Here is a 23,609-nt window from a genome sequence, read left to right as displayed (position 1 = left end):
ACTAATCTATCCTTATGTTTTTCAAAGTTTTCAGCACATCCTACTTCTTAACATCAATCTGTTTGAGCATATCAGTCTGTTTCATGCTGTCCTCACAAACGACAAAGTCTCTCTCAGTAGTGAATACTGAAGCAAAGTGTTCATTAAGGACCTCCGACTCGAGGCACAAGTTCACTCCACTATCCCTTATCGGTCCTACTCTCACTCTGGCCATCCTCTTTCTCCTCACATAAGTGTAGAATGCCTTAAGGTTTTCCTTAATCCCTACCCACTAAAGCTATTTCATCCCTTCTTCTCGCTCTCCTAAGTCTATTCTTCAGTTCCTTCCTGGCTACCTTGTAACCCTCAGGAGCCCTGTCTGATCCTTGTCTCCTCAGTCTTAAGTAAGCTTCCTTCGTCCTCTTGACTCGAGGTTCTACATCCCTTGTCCTCCAAGGTTCCTTCACCCTAGCATCTCTTCCTTGCCTCAGTGGGACAAACCTATCCAGCATTCTCAGCAAGTGCTCCCTAAACAGCATCCACATTTCTGTTGTGCATTTTCCTGAGAACACCTTTTCCCAATTTAGGCACCCCAGAACTGCCTAATGGCATCATACTTCCCCCTCCCCTAATTAAATACTTTCCCATGCCATCTACTTCTATCCCTTTCCATGACTATAGTAAAGGTCAGGGAGCTGTAATTACTATTACCAAAACGCTCTCCCACCAAGAGATCTGACATCTGGCCTGGTTTGTTACCAAGCACCAAATCCAGTATGGCCTCCCTTCTAGTCAGCCTACCTATATATTGAGTCATGAATCCTTCCTGGACACACTTGACAAAAATTGCTCCATCCAAACTATTTGAAATAAGGAGATTCCAATCAATATTAGGGAAGTTAAAATCACCCTTGATAACAACCCTGTTACTTCTGCACAGCTGCCTCCCAATCTGCTCAGCTGTGTCTCAGTTGCTGTTGGGGACTCTGGAGAAAACTCCCAATAAAGTGACTGCTGCTCTCCTGTTTCTGACTTGCACCCATACTGACTCTGTAGACAAACCCTCCCCAATGACTTCCCTTTCTTCCCATTAATTGTCTCAATTGCTTTCATTTGGAGATGAGACTGAGGTGAAAGTGACTGCCTTTTAGCATCATGGCACCATTTCACTGAGTGCAGTATCTAGGAGCACTAGCAAAATTAAGTTCAATAGGAATTGGGGTTAACTCACTATTGGTGGAAGTCATATCTTGTACAAAGGAAGATGGTTTTGGTTGTTAGAGGTCAGTCATCGTAGGTCCAGGACATCTCTTCAGGGTAGTGTCCAAGGCCTAATCATCTTCAGCTACTTGATCATTATAAGGTCAGAAGTGGTGATGATCACTAATGGTTTCACAATGTTCAACACTATTTACAACTTCTCAGATCTTAAAATAATCCAATAGACCTGGACAATTTTTCAAATTGGCTAAATGTCAATTACCAGGCAATTTTCATCTCTAGCAAGAGAAAAGATATAACTGTCACACCTTGATATTCAATGGCATTACGATCACTAAATCCCCCACTTCAACACCCTGGCCAATTACCACTGACAAGAAACTGAACTGGACTAGCTACATAAATTCTGTGGCTACAAGAGCATGTCAGAAGCTAGGAATCCTGAAGCAAGCAACACACCTCTGGTTTACCAAAGCCTGTCCACCGTATATAAAGCACAAGCCAGGAATTTCTTGGAATATTCCTCATTTGTCTGGTTGAGTGTTGCTCCAACATCACTTAAGAAGCTCGATACCATCCAAATCAAAGCAGCACACTTTATTGGTATGAATCCCTAAACTTTCATCTCTCCACCAATAATGCACAGTGACAGCAGAATGAACCACCATCAAGATGCACTGCAGAAATTTGTCAAGGCTCCTTAAACAGCATCTTATAAGCCTATCTTGAAGAAAAAGGCAGCAACTACATGGGAACATCACCACCTGCAAGTTTCCCTCTAAGCAACACACCACTCTGATTTAGAAATATATTGCTGTTCTTTTAGTGTCATTGAGTCAAAGTCATAGAACTGACTCCCGAACAGCATTATGTGTCTACCTACATCAAATCGACTGATAGCAAGACGGCAGCTCACCATCATCTTCTCAAGCACAACTAGGGATGAGCAATGAATGTTGGTCCAGCCAGTAGCACCCACTTCCCAAATGTGAATTTTAAAAAGTCCAGTTGAATCTCAGGGCCCTAGTTTAGTTTATTACGAATGTACTGTGCCGAATAATGAAGAAAACATTTTGATACCTGTCGACAAGATTGCATTTAGGTTTCTCATCAGACAAAGTAATGGCCATATCTTCCAAGCAGTGGCAATGATCATGGTCAGAGTGCCACTGCTCTCACAATTTCCCTTGACACTGATGTGAACTTATTTCATCGTCTTCTAAACCCAGCTTTCCCATGAATGGACAGTACAGTGTCTCTCAGTTGAGGGTCATTGGAAGAGAATAGAGCTAGGGAAGGCAGGATGCAGCACTTTTGTTTTGGCATGAGCTCCCATATGGTAAGTTTAAATGTCCAGTGTTTGAGTGTTAGTGAGTGAATGGGTGGGTGAGTAAATTAATGGGTAGATGGGTGGGTGGATCAGTGGATAGTCAAAATAGTTTAGGGGGTGTAGTCAGGCCAGGGGTTGGACAGTTCTTGTTAGGGGAATAGTTGGATGCTAAGGGTAATCTAGTTGGGGAAGTGTTCGGGTCAGATCAAGCAGGATGCTTTGGTTGGGTTGGGTGGTGATCGTGTCAGGTTGGGGGTTTAGTTGGGTGATCAATGGGGGCTGGATCTGGACTCAGATTAATGGGGTACTGGCCTAATTGGTTCAGGACCTAATTAGGTAGTCAGTGGGGATAGTTGGTTGATGAGACGTTAAAGTGTGCATTGTCGGGTACTCAGGGTTATATTGGAGGATGGTGGAGGTAATGGAGAGTCAGTTGTGGAGGTGTCCAGGTGTTATAATAGGTTTTAATCTGCCTTACAATTTCTGTGTAACTATTCAGGAATGTATGGCAGAGCAGTCCAAAGTCGCCAACTCTAGCTCAGAGTCAGAGATATTCATGGAGTCTCCCAGTGAGGAGGTAAATTGGCCATCAGGAGTTGAAACATCAAGGGCACTTCCCATATATGTTCATACATCAGGGCTTCCACAGGTCCTGATGGCCATTTTCAATTGTATGTTTGGGGTTCAGCGACCTGGCCTTTTATATGTTGTTATATGTAGTGAAATTGATTAATGGACATCATTATATGATTAGAAAATATAACAGGCATAGCAATCTTGCACTAAAACCAAGAAGGTTGAGAGATTATTTTCTCTGAAATAGCAAAGAAAATGTCAGTGAATTATCCTAGATATGGTAATTTCATAATGCACAATTCCAACAAAATTCAACTTTGCAGTGCCAGTGGTGTCAGTGATACTGAAGCCTGGAATCTGAAAATGGCAGATGATCCATTGTCAGCACCCCCAGTACAACCCATTTTGCACACCATATTTGTGAGGGAGTTAGTGTGTATGTGTCAGGGGTATGCAGAGTGGAGCGATTGTGGTGACACTCAGTATCCAACAATGACTTGGTCCCCTGACTTGTCATTCTGTGCCTCATGGATCTCATTGACGTATATTTTAAACACTCCCAGCTGATCATGTATTCAAGTGAGTGGGCAACTTGATAGACTTGATAGAAATATATGAAATAATGATAGGATGGATAGATGGAGCCTTTTTCCTAGGGTATAAATGACAAATACTAAAGGACATAGGTTTAATGTTAGAGGGGGAAAGTTTTTTTACACAGAGGTGCTTGGAATGCACTGCCAGTGGAGGTGGTAGAAACGGGCACAGTAGCAAACTTTCAGAGGATTTAGATAGACACATGAACAGGCAGGGAATAGAGGGATATGGACCGTGTGCAAGCAGATGGGATTAATTTAAAATGGCATCCCGATTGAAGCAGACATTGTGTTCTTGTGCTGTAGAGTTCTATGTTCTAAGTGCACAAGGAACCACAAACTACTGCTATTTAAGAAGATCAGTGTGGAACTTTAAGGCAAGGTTGCTTTTGACATTAACTGTTGGAAAGTTAGTGAAAGTGCTGTGAGTTAGAACAGCTGTTAGAGTCAGAGTGGAGCGTTGCTGGACTTTAATGAGAATATTGATAAGTGAATGGGCAAAGAGCTGGCAAATGGAATATAATGCAGAAAAATGAGAAGTTGTTCATTTTGGCATGCAGAATAGAAAAGGAGCATGTTATTTAAATAGTGAGAGATTGCAGAGCCCTGAAATGCAGGAAGATCTCGGTGTTCTCATGCGTGAATCACCAACATTTAGTATACAGGAACAGAAGGTAATTAGGAAAGCTAATAGAATGTTATCATTTATCACAAGGGGAACTGAATTGAAAAGAAGTGAGTTCATGCTTTAGTTATACAGGGAACTAGTGAGACACATCTGGAGTACTCTGTAAAGTATTGGTCACCTTATTTAAGGAAGGACGTAAAGCATTGTAGAAAATTTGGAGAAGGTTTATTAGGTTAATGCTTGGAATGAGCAGATGGTCTAATGAGGATAGGTTTGTATCTGCTGGAGCATAGGAGAAGAAGAAATGAATTGTTTGAAACATACAAAATCCTGAAGAACCTTGAAAAGGGTAGTTGTAGAGAGGACATTTGGTTTTGTGGGAGAATCTAAAATAAAGGGCAATGTTTAAAGATCAGGGGTCACCCCTTTGAAACGGGGGTGGGGGAGGGGGTGGAAATAATTTCTTTGAGTGGGTTGTGAGTCTTTGGAGCATTGTCCCTGAAAAGGAAGTGGAAGCAGAATCCTTGAATATTTTGAAGGCTGAGATAGGTTCTTGTTAGTCAAGAAGTTGAAATGTTATTGTGGGTAACTGGAAATGTGGATTTGAGAGTACAGTCATATCAGCTACAATCCACACACATTATTCAGCTGTGTACTGTAGTGAGGATCTCTGTGTTTGATTCTCTCTTAGCAGTGACAGTGGTTCAGTGATGTTCATTTTTCCAGCAATGGGAATTACCATGAGCTTGAATGTTCAGAGTTCCAAAGCCAGTCTAGTGGTTCTGGCACAGGGTTTGAATCTGGCAGAATAGACCACCTCTAATGGTTTGTGGTTCATAAAATTAAGTAATTCCAGCCCAATGCTGGACTAGCACGTGCAGAATCTGTCAGAGATCTACTTGCATTGGTATTAGTCACAGGCACTCCTCATCCTTTGGACTGGCATCTACAATGACTTTTGTTGGCACATGTGGGTCATAGTATCCCAGGGTTTGAGGAACTATGAAGTTGTTTTTCAAAGATTTGAAAGCAGCCTTCTCTTCTTCTGCAAATATGAACTGTTCCTTCTTCATGGTTAATTTCCTCAATGGATAAGCCAGGGTAGCAACATTTGAAATGTACCTCAGTCAATAGTTCACAAGTCCCAGAGAACATTTCACTTGATTGGAATGTTGTGGTTCACGTGCCTTTTGTTTTTGCTTCTCTCTTTTCTGTGTCTCAATTGATTCAGTCGCTTGTGAGTTTATTTCCCATGAATGTTTGCTCTGTAACACCCAGCAAGGACTTTGCTGCATCAACAGTAAGTGCTGTTGACTGTACTCGAGCAAACAAAAATCTAAGCCTTCCATCATGTTCCTTTCTGTTGGCTGTATTTGGGATCCCTTATATCCTATTATAGATGTCATGTTGCTAGATCTCCAGTGCCAAATTTATGCCAAATGTTAATCACCTGTATAAGTACAGTCCATAATGAGTGAAAATTGTCACTTTCCTCAAATCAGGATGTAGCTCTAGCTGCTTTAGCACTAATTTAGAGGACATTTTGTTTATTAACAACCTTTGAAAGACTTTGTCCGCTGTGGGAATTTAATGTCATTCTCTCACAACCATTTCACTAATTTGTTGCATATCAACACAGAGTTTGATGCTACCATAACAGCACTCACCTCAATGTTGGATCAAGACATCATACAGCCCATTGAAGAATCATCAGTTCCTTGAACCTTGCCTCAAGTTGCCCTCTCAGTCAAGAAGGCATTTTGGGTACTGGCTGAGCTATAGGCTTCATATTCTCATCAACGGTTAATCTCACTTGGTGGATGTGCAACTTTCAATTCCTAAAAACACTGCTCAAAACTGCTCTCTAAATTTTACATAGAATTTTACTGAATTCACTTTCAATCCAATGTATTGCACCCCCAAGGATTAGGCAGCTCCTTTGATCAGAAGAAACTTCCTTTAATGTGTTAAATTCTGGTTCTGATTCCCAGCTCTCACACCCATGGAAGAGTTTGAAGTAGGATATAAGGTGTGTGAGGATAATACCTTTTGACACATTTTCAAGATGTGCACTTGATCCTCTTTGTCTTCAGCTCCTCCCACAATGTTCTGCCAATAACAATGCGGTCAATTCAACACCAGCAGAAATCATTGGCACGTTCACATGGTTGTTTTCACTGAACAAAAATATGTCTTCATGATTGCTAGTTATTGTTAGGTTAAAAAATCACACAACACCAGGTTATAGTCCAACAGGTTTATTTGGAAGCACTAGCTTCCAAGGTGCTGTCTTAATGCCTCGAAAGCTAGTGCTTCCAAATACACCTGTTGGACTATAACCTGGTGTTGTGTGATTTTTTTCACTTTGTCCACCCGAATCCAACACTGGCACCTCCAAATCATGGCTAGTCATTAGCTCACTCTCTGCATCTTCTTCAACACACCTCACAGCTGTGGGACTTTCATCTCTCTTTCCTTTACACGGTTTCACTCTTTGTTCATCTTTACTTCTACACATCTTATCAAAATAATCTATGTCCCTACATTTTCTACTGACAGGGCCATATTCATAATCATAGTATCCCAAGCTGCCACCATCTGAAACAGTCTTTTAGACTTTTTGATGTTTAAATTTACATGGATCTGGATTCTGTGGTGCCAATCAGTTAACCTGTTTTTGTCAGGCTGATGGTAGAGGTAGGACCAAACTTTATCCTGCAAAATTGTCCATCCAGTGTTTCTAAAGTGAGGCTGCTATTTTCAATATGTCATTCAATATTAATTTACCGCAAATAAAAGCAAAGTACTGTAGTTATTAAACTGCAGAAGATCCAAAGAAAAGTCTTATTAGACTCGAAACATGAGCCAAGTTTCTCTCTCCACAGATACTGCCAGACCTGCTGAGTTTCTCCAGCACTTTCTGTTCTTAGTTCAGTCACCTCCCCTTTCCAGCAGTTTATGATGTAATTTATCAGACTTGCCATCTTGGATTACCTGATGCATTGTTTGGTTATTCAGATCTATCACAATATAATTGCATCCATCTGACACGCCTATCTCAAACAGTTCTCAAATCTAGCTATTGCTTTTCTCTCTTTGAACCCCATCTCTCAGAAACCATGGGACAGAATTTTATAAGGGTGTGAACAATGCTGACAAGGGCAAGGCACATTGCAGAACTGAGTGACAAGTGCAGCGAAGCCCATCTCAATGTTGGGAGCAACTTGCTCCATATTGTATGCTATTCATAAGTAGCATGGCGAGATTTTCCCTTGGCAGTGACAATATGCCAATTGACGGGGATTAGCAATTTTAAAATACCTTGCTAATGGCACAACTGGGTGCATTAATATTCAGCCTCCCATCTTACCGAACACAGCAAACAAGCTCGATGTTAAGAAATCTTGATATGCAACTTGACCAAGCACCTGGCAGGTTTAGCTTGCTGTTTGCTGTGACCAGCCTCCATGTTGGAAATGTTGTACCAATGTCTCACGGCACACTCCATGGGCACCAGCCATATGCGCTCCACATCACTGTGTCATCCACATTACCAGACTGTAAGAATCCTGAAGGAACACCCTCAATCCACCTCTTCACTTCAAAGTTGCACCTCAGGGTGCACTGGCAATTATCAGTGTAATGTGGAGCAAGGACACAGTGCACTCAGGGACATGCATTCAGCTCATGGACTGAACCAGGCTCCATCTCTGGACTCTTCACTTGCTGTCATAGTGTGAACTCATCTTAACCCTATCTGGAAGCTCACAGCATCCCTGCCTTGCATTGCTTTGTCATGCTTTTTATATTTTGCTCCTGAGCTAGAGATACCAGCTTCCTTGTTTGTCTTGCCATTTAGCACAGACACAAAGCCAGAAAGCTTGTCAGGGTTGTCAGCAGGCCCCAGTGAAGTCAAGCGGGATTGCTTTCCTTCGGGCTCTGACTCAGTAAGATAAAGATAGTCTTCAAAGTCAGTCCAGGGCCTGCTTGGGGTGCTCAGTCAGGATAAGAGTGAGGTAGATATTAAAGAACCTATCTCAGCCTTCAAAATATTCAAGGTTATTCATTTGTCGGATATTATCAACCACTATCAATTTTCCATGCCAGCACTTCCAACTAAGAATCACTCGTTTATATTTTTCTGAAAATGTTGCATATGCATTGTGCAAAATTCAATTCCCCTTTTACAGTGTAAGAAAATGGCAACTTTTTCTTTACACATATAATTAGCTGATGTAACAATAATGTTATATGCCACATTTGTGGGCGGCACGGTGGCACAGTGGTTAGCACTGTTGCCTCACAGCGCCAGAGACCCGGGTTCAATTCCCGCCTCAGGCAACTGACTGTGTGGACTTTGCACGTCCTCCCCGTGTCTGCGTGGGTTTCCTCCGGGTGCTCCGGTTTCCTCCCACAGTCCAAAGATGTGCAGGGTCAGGTGAATTGGCCATACTAAATTGCCCGTAGTGTTAGGTAAGGGGTAAATGTAGGGGTATGGGTGGGTTCGCTTCGGCGGGTCGGTGTGGACTTGTTGGGCCGAAGGGCCTGTTTCCACACTGTAATGTAATCTGTAATCTGTAATCTGTAATCATGAAAGAAAGGTGCTTTGCTCTCAACAGAGTAGACTCATGCTCTCCTTTTCACACCCAACATTTCCACCAATTTTACATCTCCACCACTCCTTTAACACTGTTAGCACTCCAATTGTCAATTGCTCTAAACACCCTCACTATCTGTTCACTCACTACCTCTCTCCCTCTGTCAGCAGCGTGAAAATCATCATTTCTAAATCCCTTTCAACTCTGAACAAGAGCCATACTTGAAATGTTAACTCCGTTTCTCTCTCCACGGCTGCTACCAGATCTATTGAATATTTGAAGCTTTTCTGTTTTTATTTCAAAATATCCAGGTGCACAGTATCTTGTTTTACTTTATTTGTCTTGTTCCTTTTCAGGGAATCAATTTGGTCATCAAGATGGCGACTGTGATTAATACACACCAGAGCTATCTTCGCATTCCCCGAGTCTCTGTTCATCCTGCAGATGATGAGATGGAACAGATGGAGAATGGACAAAGCAGGTATAGCAGAATGATACAAGTCATCTTATATCAGAAACCTTGTCACTTAAGAAAAGTTTCATAATGAAACTCAACAACACTACACAATATAAGTATCTACACAAGTTTAAAAAAAAGTTCTTGCTATTTTGAATTATATGGTTCTGAAGAAAAGTGGGCACTGATATTGTCCATTACATGACTTTTGAGCTTGTCTTCAGGTATTATCCATAAGTAACAGAAGCCTGCTCTCAACAGAGTAGACTCATGCTCTCCTTTTCACACCCAACATTTCCACCAATTTTACATCTCCACCACTCCTTTAACACTGTTAGCACTCCAATTGTCAATTGCTCTAAACACCCTCGTTATCTGTTCATATAATTTTAACTCTGTATCTGTCTGTCTATCATTGAAAGATGAAAAATTAAGAAAAAACTCTCTCATGAAAAAATGCATTTGGGTGAACTAATGGACCTATAGGCTAGTTCCAGCATTGCAGGGCTCTGTAAAATTTATCCTTTTCATCCCAGGACAAAACCTTGCCTGTAATTTTCTCTGAAGTTAATCATAAAATAGCTTTCACCAAAACTGAGATATGTAGTGAATATTATATACACAGTTTGACAAATAGTCATGGAGATAACCCTATTTCACCTAAAATTTTATTTTAAATGTTGATCTGTTTGTTTACTTGAAAACCAAATGACGTGCCATGAAACAGGTCTGTGGCGCAAATCAAAACACTAATTGTAGTCTCTAATGGTGTGATGGTACATGCTTGCAAAATGATAGTTTCACTTAATAGTGTCCTTTTCACATTCCACTCTCATCCCTGTGATGTCAGAATGCCTGGCGAATGCTCACAGATTGCCTATGGTCGATCTTGGCTATTGGATGGTCAACCTATCGAAAAATTATAAAATAAGTCTTGTCATTCATTCTGTTAGGATCTGTACAAAGGCATTATTTTCATGGCAGCGAGGAAGAGCACCCTCCCTCCCAATGACCAGGTGCTGTGTCTTACCACGGCTGACATGGGTAAACCCTATGCAGAGTCAACCCATGTAAGGCTGCTGGACCAGATAACATCCCTGGCAGAATGTTCAGAGGATGCTCTGACATACTAGTGGATGTTCTCACAGACATCTTCAACATCTCCCCGAGTTGCGCCATAGTTTCAACGTGCTTCAAGGCTACCACCGTCGTCCCCGTGCTGAAGAAATCTTCAGCATCCTGCCTCAACGACTACTGCCCTGTTGCGCTAACACCTATCATCATGAAGTGTTTCGAGAGGCTCATGGTGAGGCATATTAAGACATTGCTGTCCCCCTCACTGGACACCCTGCAGTTTGTGTATCGTCCCAACTGCTCAACAGATGATGACATCTCTACCATTCTCCACCTGGCCCTCACCCACCTGGAGAAGGATACCCACATCAAATTCTGTTCATACACTTCAGTTCTGCATTCAACACTATCATTCCTCAGCACCTGATTGGAAAGGTGAGTCTGCTGGACCTGAATCCCTCCCTTTGTAATTGGATCCTGGACTTCCTGACTGGGAGATCTTAGTCAGTCTGGATTGGAAACAGCATCTCCAACACCATCACACTAAGCACAGGGGCCCCCCAGGGCTGTGTGCTCAGTCCACGCTGTCCACCCTGCTGACACACGACATATCATTAAGTTCACTGATAACGCGACTATAGTGTGTCTCATTAGCAGGAACGATAAGTCAGCAGAGAGAAGGAGGAGCAGCGGCTAATGGACTGGTGCAGAGCCAACAACCTGTCTTTGAACATAGACAAGACGAAAGAGATGGTTGTTGACTTCAGGAGGGCACGGAGCAACCACATTCTGCAAGATATCAACAGTTCCCCCGTGGAGATTGTGAAGAGCATCAAATTTCTTGACGTATATCTGGCGGAGAATCTCACCTGGATCTTCAACATCAACTCCTTGGCAAGAAAGCCCAGCAGCGTCTCTACTTTCTGCGCAGGCTGAGGAAGGCCAACCTCCCCCCCCCCCCCCCCGGCCTCACCACATTCTATAGAGGGTTCATTGAGAATACCCTGAGCTGCTGCATCATTGCCTGGTTCGGGAATTGCACTGTCTCGGATCGTAAAACCCTCCAACGGATAGTAAGGACAGCTGAGAGGACCATCAGGGTCTCTCTTCCCTCCATTACAGACATTTGCATCACACGCTGCATCCAAAAGGCTAACAGCATTATGGACGACCCCACACAATCCATATTCAAACTCACCTTCCTCCCTCTGGAGCATTCAGTCTCTCACAGCCAGACTGTGCAACACTTGTTTCCCCCAAGTCACCAGGCTCCTTAACACTGTATGATCGCACTGTATTCCATCTGCAATTCTTTGCATGACTTTTCAAATTGCTGCTGAAACAATTTTATGAATTATTATTCATTATTATACTGTAATTTTCACACTACTGTGCCTATTGTCTTGTCTTCTCAGGAATTACTGTGCTATCTTGTGAGTTTTGCACTTATCTTATGCACTTTATGCTGTCCTGTACTCCGTGTAATTTGCATTGTCCATGTAGCACATTGTTCCTGGAGAAACGCTGTTTCGTTTATACTGTAGCAGTTGTATATGGTAAAAATGACAAATAAAGCTACTCGGGACTCTTGACTCTTGATTCTTTTTAGGATATTCTTCCCTGTTGGTTTTTTTCCTGACTCTGAAAGTCCAAAGGTTTGGAAAAGGTGTTATATAATTATTTTGATGTACTGTGCAGCCATCCAACACACTCTCATGTAAATGATTTACTGCAATTAGATTTAACTGTTTGACCTGGATACAATATTTGATACACAATGTAAGTGAGGAGTCAGATTTTCAGCTCCTTGGAGATTTAGTTTGTTTATGGAAACTATGAGCCTAACAATGCGCATATACAAGGGTTGGGATAAGATTTGAAACTTATCAGGCAGTTGTTTTAACTACTAGGTGCAGGATTTTGCAGTTAAATTCATATTGACCTGATGCGTATATCTGGCTATTGTACCTTGGCTAAAGAACTTTATTTATATCCCTTACACATTCATCCCTGTATTTCATTATTTTGGGCTGTCCAATATTCATTCATACTGATTATAGGTTGTTTTAGATCAACCTTCTCAAAAGATGATTCTCAATTAGCCACTTCTAAAATTTGTTTTAAATTAAATTTATTTCTAACCAATTTGCTATCATTAGGACCCAGACCCTTGTTGATGACAGGGAGATGTCCAACATTAACAACAGCAACAACAATGATGAGTAAGTATAGTGTTAGATTTCTGATACAAAGTATTTTTTATTGTTCATTTTGTACAGTTTATGCAAGTAAATCAATGTTAAACATAGATCTTTCATCTCTAAATTGAAAGTTTGAATTAAAACTTTACATAACCCTTACACTGATATTTCAGTTCACTTACATAGCAACAGGAGTAGGCCATTCAGCCCCTGGAACCTGTTCCACCATTCAATGAGATCATGGCTGATGTGTGCCCCAAGTAAAAACAATGACTGCAGATGCTGGAAACCAGATTCTGGATTAGTGGTTCTGGAAGAGCACAGCAGTTCAGGCAGTGTCGATTTCGCTGCTCCTTGGATGCTGCCTGAACTGCTGTGCTCTTCCAGCACCACTAATCCAGAAAATGATGTGTGCCCCAACTCTATACACTTCCCTATGGCCCATATCCCTTAATACCATTGCTTAACAAAAATGAATCTATCTCAGATTTAAAATTAACAACTGATGCAGTACCCACTGCCATTTGTAGAAGAGAGTTCCAAACCTTGACCACCCTTTGTGTGTAGAAGTGCTTCCTTACATCTCTCCTGAATGGTTTGTCCCTAATTTCTAGACTATGCCTCTTAGATCTAGAATCCTCAAACAGTGCAAATAGTTTACCTTTATCTACCCTGTCTTTTCCTGGTAATATCTTAAAAACTTTGATCAGATCACCCCTTAACTTTCTAGCAACTTAACAAATGCTGCATTAACTGTGGTCTTTTGATAAGACATTAACTCAACCACCCCTCTCAGATGAACATGAAGTGTTATATGGCCTTAATAAAAACCGAAAGAAGTGCAGACTTACCATTTTAGGTTATGAGAAACGATCACTCAACCCGAAACATTACCTCTGATTTCTCTCCACAGATGCTGCCAGACTTGCTAGGTTTTTCCAGCAATTTCTGGTTTTGCATATTATCTGGCCTTGTTTAAGGAAGGGCAGAAAAGCTTTTCCCGTTGACTGGGTTAATATTTATTCCCCAATACCTGCAAGAAATGATTTAGTATTTCTTTCATTACTCATTTTGGGAGCTTTCTGTGCTCAAATTGACTTTACAATGGTGACTACAACGCAAAAATATTTAATTAATTATAAAATATGTAGGAATATCCTGAATTGATGAAACTGTATTAGTGTAAGTCTTTCTGATAAATATCAGACAATATGAAAATTAAAACAATAACTGAGAAATATTGCAGTTTAATGTGATATTTCTTTGTGAACTCTGACACAAATACAACTGTAGATGTAATTTTAAATGAAATTCAGACTGGCTGAATAATTAAAAAACAACTTTCTTCATTAGAGAGAAAGAAACAAAGAAGGAATCCAAAAAGAGCAAAAAAGAGAAAAAGGGGTAAGGAGAAAAGACTTATTTTTGATACATATCTATCTAAGCAAAATAATTATTTAATTCTTTCTTGTACAAGTGCTTAATCTCAATCCATTTGACAGTAAATCTGGTGGCAAAAAAGAAAAGAAAAAGGATAAGGAAAAGAAAAAAGATAAAGATAATAATAAGGAAAAGGATGAAGAAAAAGATAAAGATGAGAAGAAGGATGAGAAGAAAGATGATGAGACCGATAACAAGCAAGATATCAAGAAAATGTAAGTATGCCAAGCTTTTAGTTTATTGAAGTTCATCAGTAATATTTTGAATTTTATTTGGCAGTATTAGTCTGGGTGACTCCAGAAATCTTTATGAATGGTATCGAAGTGTGGAAACTGTGCTCTCATTTTCAATGGATGCCACTTTTGCACACAGAAGAAATGTGAATCACATGGCCCGAAAATACTGCTGAGTTCAAATAGACCCCACTTTTGTCTTTCCAAGAGTCTTAACCTGCTGTGTTAGGTTTATGGAGTAGAGGTAATTGCTCTTGATGGGAAAATAAGATCTATATAAATGATGTGAATTGAAGTTATTTTAATGTCTATGGTAAAACAAAGAATTGCAGATACTGGAATTCTGATATAAAAATAGAAATTGGTGGAGAAACCTAACAGATCTGACAGTAGATGTGGAGAGAAAGCAGAGTTAATGTTTTGATTCCTGTGAACGTTTTCCAGGATTAATAAGTATGCCGCCTTTCCCGAGCTGCTATTCGTTCTGAAGGAAGGTTATCGAACTTGAAATATTAGCTCTATTTTCTCCACACAAATGCTGCCAGGCATGCAGAGTTTCTCCAGCAATTTATGATTTTAAAAAATTTTAATCCCCAGCTCTTTAAACATTAAAGAAAAGGAGACATTATTAGTTGGAGTTAACAAAAATTAGCTGCAGGTGTGTAGTGATTGACAGCTCGACTGGTATAGCTTCTGGAAAAGCTGCACCATCTGCTTCTGCAGATACCTTGATTGTTGATATTTTCCAACATCTCTCCAAATCATTGAGCTATTTATTACAAGTTAAGTAATAGAAAACCATCAATTTCTTTATAGCGACAGGAAGTAGCTCTGAAAGCTATTGGTGATGGTTAGTTAGCAGCAGCAAGTGAAGAGTAAAGGTGGAAAAGATGATGGAGGTATGGCAGTTGCAAAACAGTTTTTCTAACAGATATCCATCAATCTGTATGGGCTCAGAGCTGAAGTTACAACTGCAACCAAGACTAAAGAGCTCCACCCGAAATGGAATCACTGAGAGTCTCCAGCTCTCCCTTTAAAAACAAACAACTCACAATAGATCCATTGTTTTTTAAACACAGTACTTTATAAATGCTGAAGGGCAGCCCCAAATTAAGAAAACAATCTGGAAAAGTGTTGAAAAGAAAACAGAAGAAAAACGTTTTCTAAAGAGGCTTTATCTATGTCCAGGCCTTTCATCTGATCAATTCCATTGTCTTCTTTTCATGAAGTGCCGTGAAAATGAAATAAAGCTGTTCATGCTATCATCAGTGCTTCTTTTTCGATGTGAATGCCACCTACAAGCTGAAGCCTGCAATATTTAAAGAGTCATCAATATTTAATGAAAGAGAATAGATAAGTTAATAGCAAATAATAAACAGAGTAAATACAGCATTGCTATATAAGCTATTACACTAGCATTGTAGAGATTATAATACTACAAAAGAAAGATATAAAGCAAATATCTCACTGTGCATAAGCAGTCTATTGACATGCTCTAACAATTAAAGCACCAAAGTTTAATGGTCAGGTAGACTCTACTACATACCACACGGGCCCTTTCAACTGTCCTGCAACTTCTGTCTACAGTCCCATAATAGTAATCATAAACAGGTAGTTCTTCTATAACATAATGTTTGTATTCTTGTGCAATCCCACATTATAGGAAAATTGTGCTGTAGAAACAGCGCTTAAACTGTTGACGATATAATCAGGTTACAGCCAACACACGTTTTAAAAGTTCGCGCTTTCGAAACAGTGTCCCCAATTCGTCAATCATGTTACAGTGAATTCATGTTAATGAAACACGCTTTACAGCAGGGCGACCTGTACCAAAGAATATAGTCCTGAAACTTGACAGGCTCGCAAACCTTGCAATTGTAATAAAGCTATAACACAGAATGACTTGCATGCTAAAAAGGAGAAGTAGTGTACAGCAGACATTGCTAAGTAATTCTACAAGCAATGGATTAGATAATAATTCTGCAAAATTGAGAAATCCAGTTATGAATGGTGGTATATAATTACAGAACAAACAGGAGGAGAAAATTCTACAAATCTACTCAGTATTGGAGAGATCTAGCACATCAATTCAAATGTCAGCAATAACTATGGGACCTGACAGCATCTGGCAATAGTACTGAAGGCTTGTGCTCCAGAACAAGTTTCACCTCTAGCCAAGCTCTTCTACTAAGGTTACAACACTTTCATCTGTCTGACCATGTGGAAAATTGCCCAGATATACTCTGCCCACAAAAAGCAGGAAAAGTCCAATCTGGGCAATGAAAATTGCATACGTCTGTTCTTGATTAACAGTAAAATGATGGAGTGGGTATTTGACAAAATATCAAGCAGCACTGAGGCAGCAAAACATTGCTCACTAATGCTCAGTTTAGATTCGGTCAGGTCACTCTGCTCCTGACCTTGTTACAGCTATGGACAAAAGAGGTGAATTCAAGAGGGGGCATTGAGAGTGACTCACTTTCCCTCCATTTGAGGGTCAGCATGGGATTTTCACTAATGATAATTGCAAAATATTCAGCCACATTTATGACTCCTCAGACACTGAAGCAGTCCAGTCTTCATGTACAGCAAGACTTGGACAATCTTCAAGCTTGGGCTCATAAGTGGTTAGTAGCATTAATAACAATGGCTCCAATATGAGTAAAATTAATTCCCCTAGACATTTGTTGGCATTACAATCTCTGAACATCACACCATCAAAATCCCAGTAAGTATTATTGACCAGAAATTGAGCTGGGCCAGTCACATACCAAATATTCTCTTGCTAAAGTCAGTTTTCTAAGACTAGATTAATTTGATGGTTGAATCAAACAACTTCCTGTGTGCTATTCTCTGATTCTATCAACAGCTGAGGTTGCATCAGGGCAAGTGAGTCAGGGATAAGTACAGAGAGTTTGCATATTTTTGACTGAAAGATAATGGTTGACCCTTACATGACATGCACAAAAAATCATTTTTGGCACATTACAGGGGCCTTACCTTTTACATAAGACTGACCATTACTTGAGTGTATTTAGTAAATGCAAAAGCTCTGAGAACAGGTCAGTGGCTGGAAATTTTGCAGTGAATAGCTCTTGACGTGAGCTACTGGCATCAGAAGCAATAATTAGCCAATTTCAGCCTCTTCCAAGTACTCTATATCTCCCACCCTCCACACTTTCACTCTTGAACTGTTTAAACCTCCCTCAAACAATACCTTCTGTTGAGGTTTCTATCTCACTGCCACCTCTCCACTCATACTAAACATTGTCTAGGTCACCTTACTCACTAGTCAGCCCATAATTCTTCAGAACTGATTAGGACTTTCTGCCACCTCATTGCCTGTAATTCTACTCCACATGAATAATTAACATTCCATTTCTATTTCTGCCTGCTGGTTATTCCGAAACAAAAAAATATGTTTTTGGTAAAACTTTATAACGGATCATTTATTTTCTGCCATTTTTGTTTAATCTGTTTAACAATGGCTCAGTGGTTAGCACTGCTGCCTAACAGTTCCAGGGATCCAGGTTCAATTCCAGCCTTTGTGGAGTTTGCACATTCTCCCCTTGTCTGCGTGGGTTTCCTCTGGGTGCTCCAGTTTCCTCCCACAATTCAAAGATGTGCAGATTAGATGAATTGGTTAGGTATAGGTTAGGTGCATTAGACAAAGGTAAATTTAGAACAATAGGGTAGGGGGGTGGGTCTGGGAAGGTCAGTGTGGACTTGTTAGGCTAAATGGCCTGTTTCCACATTGTAGGGATTCTATCTCTGAAAATAAATAATTTTCTGTGCTAAAATTAATTTAAAAATTGAACTTATGAATGAACTAAAATAGAGTCTACATGGATGAAGGTTTGCTCGCTGAGCTGGAAGGTTCATTTTCTGATGTTTCATCTCCATACTAGGTAACATCTTCAGTGAGCCTCCAAATGAGCAAACCTACATCCAGAACCTCAACCTGAGTTATAATCTTCTCAAAACTCACTAACAGAGTCTACATTTTTGTAACATATATATAACCAGGCATTTTAAATGATTATTATCATGAATACAAAATATAATTCTCTGAAGACTATGACAAAATTGAGGAATACAAACTTCTAAAATAAAATTTTAAATTTGCTCTTTCCACACAACTATTTTTTTTCACATTAGTAATTTTGAAACTGTACTGGTAGTAAGATTCTCACTTGGATTATCAACAACTGGTGTTTAAGTGATCAGCGAAAATGAACTGTCCACTGATGTCGGACACGTATAGTTGACAATTACAACTGTTGGAATTGTTAAACAGCTGTCACTTAAAATTGTTTTATCACAATTTTTTAAAGATAGTATGTTTGCAATAACTCCACAGAGGCCGATATCCCATCATCAAGTCACCCTTTATTTATATATGCACAATACATGGACTTTGACCATTTAGCTCAGAGCCAGTCCCTAGTGTGAAGAGAATCTCTGATACTCCTATTTATATTTGTCAGCCAGGGCTTCCTGATTGGCCCAGGTTAACATCTGCAAACAGGGATCTCATATGCAATGAGCTCCACCTGACCCTTGTTCCAATCACTACAATGTTCAATGTCGCTTTTCTCTTTCAAAGTCACATTTTTTAAAATGGTCATGTATGTTAATTTTTTAAATTCATTCATGGGATGTGCATGATGCTGGCTGGACCAGCATTTATGACCGATCCCTAATTGCCCAGATAGTAGTTGAGTCAACCACATTGCTGTAGATCTGGAGTCATATGTACATCAGGCAGGTAAGGATCTCAGATTTCCTTCTCTGAAGGACATATTTGAATAAGAGTTTTTTTTAAATGACAATTGACAGAGGTTGCCATTATGCTATCTTTTATTTCCAGATTTTCATTGAATTTAAAATTCGCCATTTACCATGGTGGGATTCAAACTCACATAATCCAGAACTATAGACTCAGGTTCAGGATTACTAGTCTAGTGATATTACCACAATGTATTACCTGCCCTAAGTTGTATATAAAGTACTAACATAATTGTTTTTCCTTCCGTTTTCTACACTTCATGTTCAGGCTGATGAATATGATTCCCACGCTTCCCATTCTTGATCCAGCAGGAAACATGTACTACAACTGGCTCCTGATTATTACAATGCCCGTGATGTACAACTGGACAATGATCATCGCTAGGTAGGATGAAATGCAAACAAAACTCACAAATAACCCAATATAAATATTACACTGACATTGTGAAGTGCTTAGTGAGGATTGTAATTCTCGATATACTTAATCATATTAAGTCAATCTCAATACTGTAGGAAGAAGGTGAAATTGAACATTAGTTATCCGTGGGATATTATCAAGAACTCTTTAGTAACTGAATCAGGACAGAATGATCAGATGGCAAGACCTGTGACCTTAAAGCAATAAAGAATATTTGTAAATTCTTTAAAATTCTTGTGAAGTCTCTAATGACCCTTGACATGGAAGTAGCACCAACTAAAAGGAAGTTATGATACCATATCACTGGCAGACAGAAGGACAGGCAAAGAAGAAATTGCTGTAAAGGAGAGATTCAAGGAAATATTCAGTTCATAGAATGAAGACTCAAAGAGAAAGCAGAGACAGGAAGAAGAACATGTAGAGCCCACTTTTCCTGTTTGGCAGAAAAGGAGAAAAGAGCTTTTAGTGGCACAATGCAGGCTGGTAAAACCAGGATATTGGTGTGAATAGCTTGCAGACACTATAACCAGGATATCAGTGTGAATAGCTTACAGACACTAAACAGATATGTGGCTTCCAGAAATCACCAAACCATAATCCAGGGTGTTATTGACTTTGAAAAAAAGGAGCTCTGAAATCTAGACCATTAGAATTGCTGTGACCCATGGGAGTGAAACTCAGAAGTGAAAGTTTCTGACCCCACAATTAAAGTGTGAATAAAGAATACCTCCGATTACAACAGGATCTTGACCAGATGGGCCAATAGGCTGAGAAGTGACAGATGGAATTTAATTCAGATAAATGCAAGGTGCTGTATTTTGGAAAAGCAAATCTTAGCAGGACTTATAGACTTAATGGCAAGGTCCTAGGGAGTGTTGCTGAACAAAGAGACCTTAGAGAGCAGGTTCATAGCTCCTTGAAAGTGGAGTCGCAGGTCAATAGGGATAGTAAAGAAGGCTTTCTTTTATTGGTCAGAGTATTGAGTACAGGAGTTGGGAGGTCATGTTGCAGCTGTACAGGACATTGGTTAGGCCACTGTTGGAATATTGTGTGCAATTCAGGTCTCCTTCCTATCAGAAAGATGTGTGAAACTTGAAAGGGTTCAGAAAAGATTTACAAGATGTTGCCAGAGTTGGAGGATTTGAGCTATAGGGAGAGGCTGAATAGGCTGGGCTGTTTTCCCTGGAGCATGGGAGGCTGAGGGGTGACTTTATAGAGGTTTACAAAATTATGAGGGGCATGGATAGGATAAATGGACAAAGTCCTTTCCCTGGGGTCGGGGAGTCCAGAAGTAGAGATCATAAGTTTAGGGTGAGAGGGGAAGAATATAAAAGAGACCTAAGGGGCAACCTTTTCACACAGAGGGTGGTACGTGTATGGAATGAGCTGCCAAAGGAAGTGATGGAGGCTAGTACAATTGCAACATTTAAGAAGCATTTGGATGGGTATATGAATAGGAAGGGTTTGGAGGAATATGGGCCGGGTGCTGGCAGGTGGGACTAGATTGGGTTGGGATATCTGGTCGGCATGGATGGGTTGGACCAAAGGGTCTGTTTCCATGCTGTACATCTCTATGACTCTATGACTGTAATAGCATATTGTCAGTCAGTTTAATTACATAGTATCGCTGTTAGCGAGAATGATGCTGATGCTAGTGGTTATGTAAGATTATCAACTACATAAAGAGAAATTTAACTTCTTATTTAAAACATCATTTGCCTGTTAATTCACGTTCATTCTAGATTAGTTTTGATTCATACTAAACTAAATGTTAGTAAAGGTGATCTCTTATTGGTAATTTCTTCATTTTTGGGTCATCTGGTAAATTTGTTTATTTATTTAAAGGAAATCATAATAATCTGGAAATTGATTGTCTTAACTTTGTGTTAGTGTTCAGCTTATTGAAAATCAAAAAGTAGAAGTTAAAAGGCTTTCAACCAAAAATTATGTAACAGCTTTCAAAAGAAACAAACAAATATTTATTAAACTATTAAATTATTTAGTGTACATCCTGTTCTTCATAGCGTCTCCTTGACAATTCATTTGGAGCAAGATACATTGTTATTGAGTGATTGTTATTGAGTGATGTATTTCTTGAGGGAAACTTTAATTATATGTTATGTGTTGGGGAAGATATCTTAAAGTGAACTGTACCTTATATGATAAATGGGTAATGTATTATAAATAAACTAAATGGAATAGATACTTTTGTTGTGTGTAACAAAGCATTGAAATGTGAGTTTGCATCTTTGACCCTTGATATTGTTAGTTACTAACTGCAGTCAAAATATATTTATTTGTCAATGGAAACAAATAGCAAGGAATCATCTAGATTCATCCCAAATGCTTCATTATAGAGTCGTAGACCTGTACAGCATGGAAACAGACCCTTCGGTCCAACTCGTCCATGCCAACTTGGCAATTGTGGATTACTTTCTTAGGAGAAAGTGAGGTCTGCAGATGCTGGAGATCAAAGTTGAAACTTTATTGCTGGAACAGCACAGCAGGTCAGGCAGCATCCAGGGAACAGGAGATTCGACGTTTCGGGCACAGGCCCTTCTTCAGGAATGAGCAGAGAGTGTTCAGCAGGAGAAGATAAAAGGTAGGGAGGAGGGACTTGGAGGAGGGGCGTTGGAAATGTGATAGGTGGAAAGAGGTCAAGGTGAGGGTGATAGGTCGGAGTAGGATGGAGGCGGAGAGGTCAAGAAGAAGACTGCAGGTCAGGAAGGCGGTGCCGGGCTGGAGGGATCCGGCTGAGACAAGGTGGGGGGAGGGGGGATGAAGAAACTGGTGAAGTCCAAGTTCATCCCCTGTGGTTGGAGGGTTCCCAGTCGGAAGATAAGACGCTCCTCCTCCGATCGTCGCGTTGTTGTGGTTTGGCGGTGGATGAGTCCAATGACCTGCATATCCTCGGTGGAGTGGGAGGGGGAGTTGAAATGCTGTGCTACAGGGTGGTTGGGTTGGTTCGTCCGGGTGGCCCAGAGGTGCTCTCTGAATCGCTCCGCAAGTAGGCGGCCTGTCTCCCCAATATAGAGGAGGCCACACCGGCTGTAGCGGATGCAGTAGATGATGTGGGTGGAGGTGCAGGTGAATCTGTGGCGGATATGGAAGTTTCCTTTGGGGCCTTGGAGAGAAGTGAGGGGGGAGGTGTGGGTGCAAGTGTTGCACCTCCTGCGGTTGCAAGGGAAGGTGCCGGGAGTGGAGGTTGGGTCGGTGGGGGGTGTGGATCTGACAAGGGAGTCGCGGAGGGAGTGGTCTCTACGGAAAGCTGATAGGGGAGGGGAGGGAAATATATCCTTGGTGCTGGGGTCTGTTTGGAGGTGGCGGAAGTGACGGCGGATGATGTGCTGTACATGGAGATAGGTGGGGTGGTAGGTGAGGACCAGTGGGGTTCTGTCCTGGTGGCGGTTGGAGGGGCGGGGCTCAAGGGCGGAGGAGCGGGAAGTGGAGGAGATGCGGTGGAGGGCACCATCGACCACGTCGGGGGGGAAATTGCGGTCCTTGAAGAAGGAGGCCATCTGTGTTGTACGTATTTTAAACTGGTCCTCCTGGGAGCAGATGCGGCGGAGACGAAGGAATTGGGAGAATGGGATGGCGTTTTTACAGGGGGCAGGATGGGAGGAGGTGTAGTCCAGGTAGCTGTGGGAGTCGGTTGGTTTGTAGTAGATGTCCGTGTTGATTCGGTCGCCTGAGATAGAAACAGAAAGGTCTAGGAAGAGGAGGGAGGAGTCCGAGACTGTCCAGGTGAATTTGAGGTCGGGGTGGAAGGTGTTAGTGTAGTGGATGAACTGTTCAACCTCCTCGTGGGAGCACGAGGTAGCGCCGATACAGTCATCAATGTAGCGAAGGAAAAGATGGGGGGTGGGGCCAGTGTAGTTGCGGAAGATGGATTGTTCCACATACCCTACGAAGAGGCAGGCATAGCTGGGGCCCATGCCGGTGCCCATGGCTACTCCTTTTGTTTGGAGAAAGTGGGAGGATTGGAAAGAAAAGTTGTTCAGGGTGAGGACCAGTTCGGTCAGTCGAAGGAGGGTGTCGGTGGAAGGGTACTGGGTGGTACGGCGGGAAAG

General features: G+C 41.0%; 1 protein-coding gene across 1 annotated transcript in view; it reads left to right on the top strand.

The window, feature by feature from the left end:
* cnga1b (cyclic nucleotide gated channel subunit alpha 1b) overlaps nucleotides 1-23,609 on the top strand; it is a 52,092-nt gene that overhangs the window by 8,035 nt on the left and 20,448 nt on the right. The window contains exons 2-6 of the mRNA XM_087987898.1: nucleotides 9,285-9,409; nucleotides 12,619-12,681; nucleotides 14,014-14,064; nucleotides 14,163-14,315; nucleotides 19,390-19,506. Of these exons, the coding sequence (XP_087844024.1) occupies nucleotides 9,306-9,409; nucleotides 12,619-12,681; nucleotides 14,014-14,064; nucleotides 14,163-14,315; nucleotides 19,390-19,506 (488 nt within the window). The 5' untranslated portion in view covers nucleotides 9,285-9,305. The remainder of the gene's footprint in view (nucleotides 1-9,284; nucleotides 9,410-12,618; nucleotides 12,682-14,013; nucleotides 14,065-14,162; nucleotides 14,316-19,389; nucleotides 19,507-23,609) is intronic.

This window comes from Chiloscyllium plagiosum, unplaced genomic scaffold, assembly GCF_037043375.1.
Source record: "Chiloscyllium plagiosum isolate Xiang-an unplaced genomic scaffold, Cpla_swu_hap1 HiC_scaffold_1, whole genome shotgun sequence".
Lineage (NCBI taxonomy): Eukaryota > Metazoa > Chordata > Chondrichthyes > Orectolobiformes > Hemiscylliidae > Chiloscyllium > Chiloscyllium plagiosum.
This window is presented reverse-complemented; position numbering and strand designations above follow the sequence as displayed.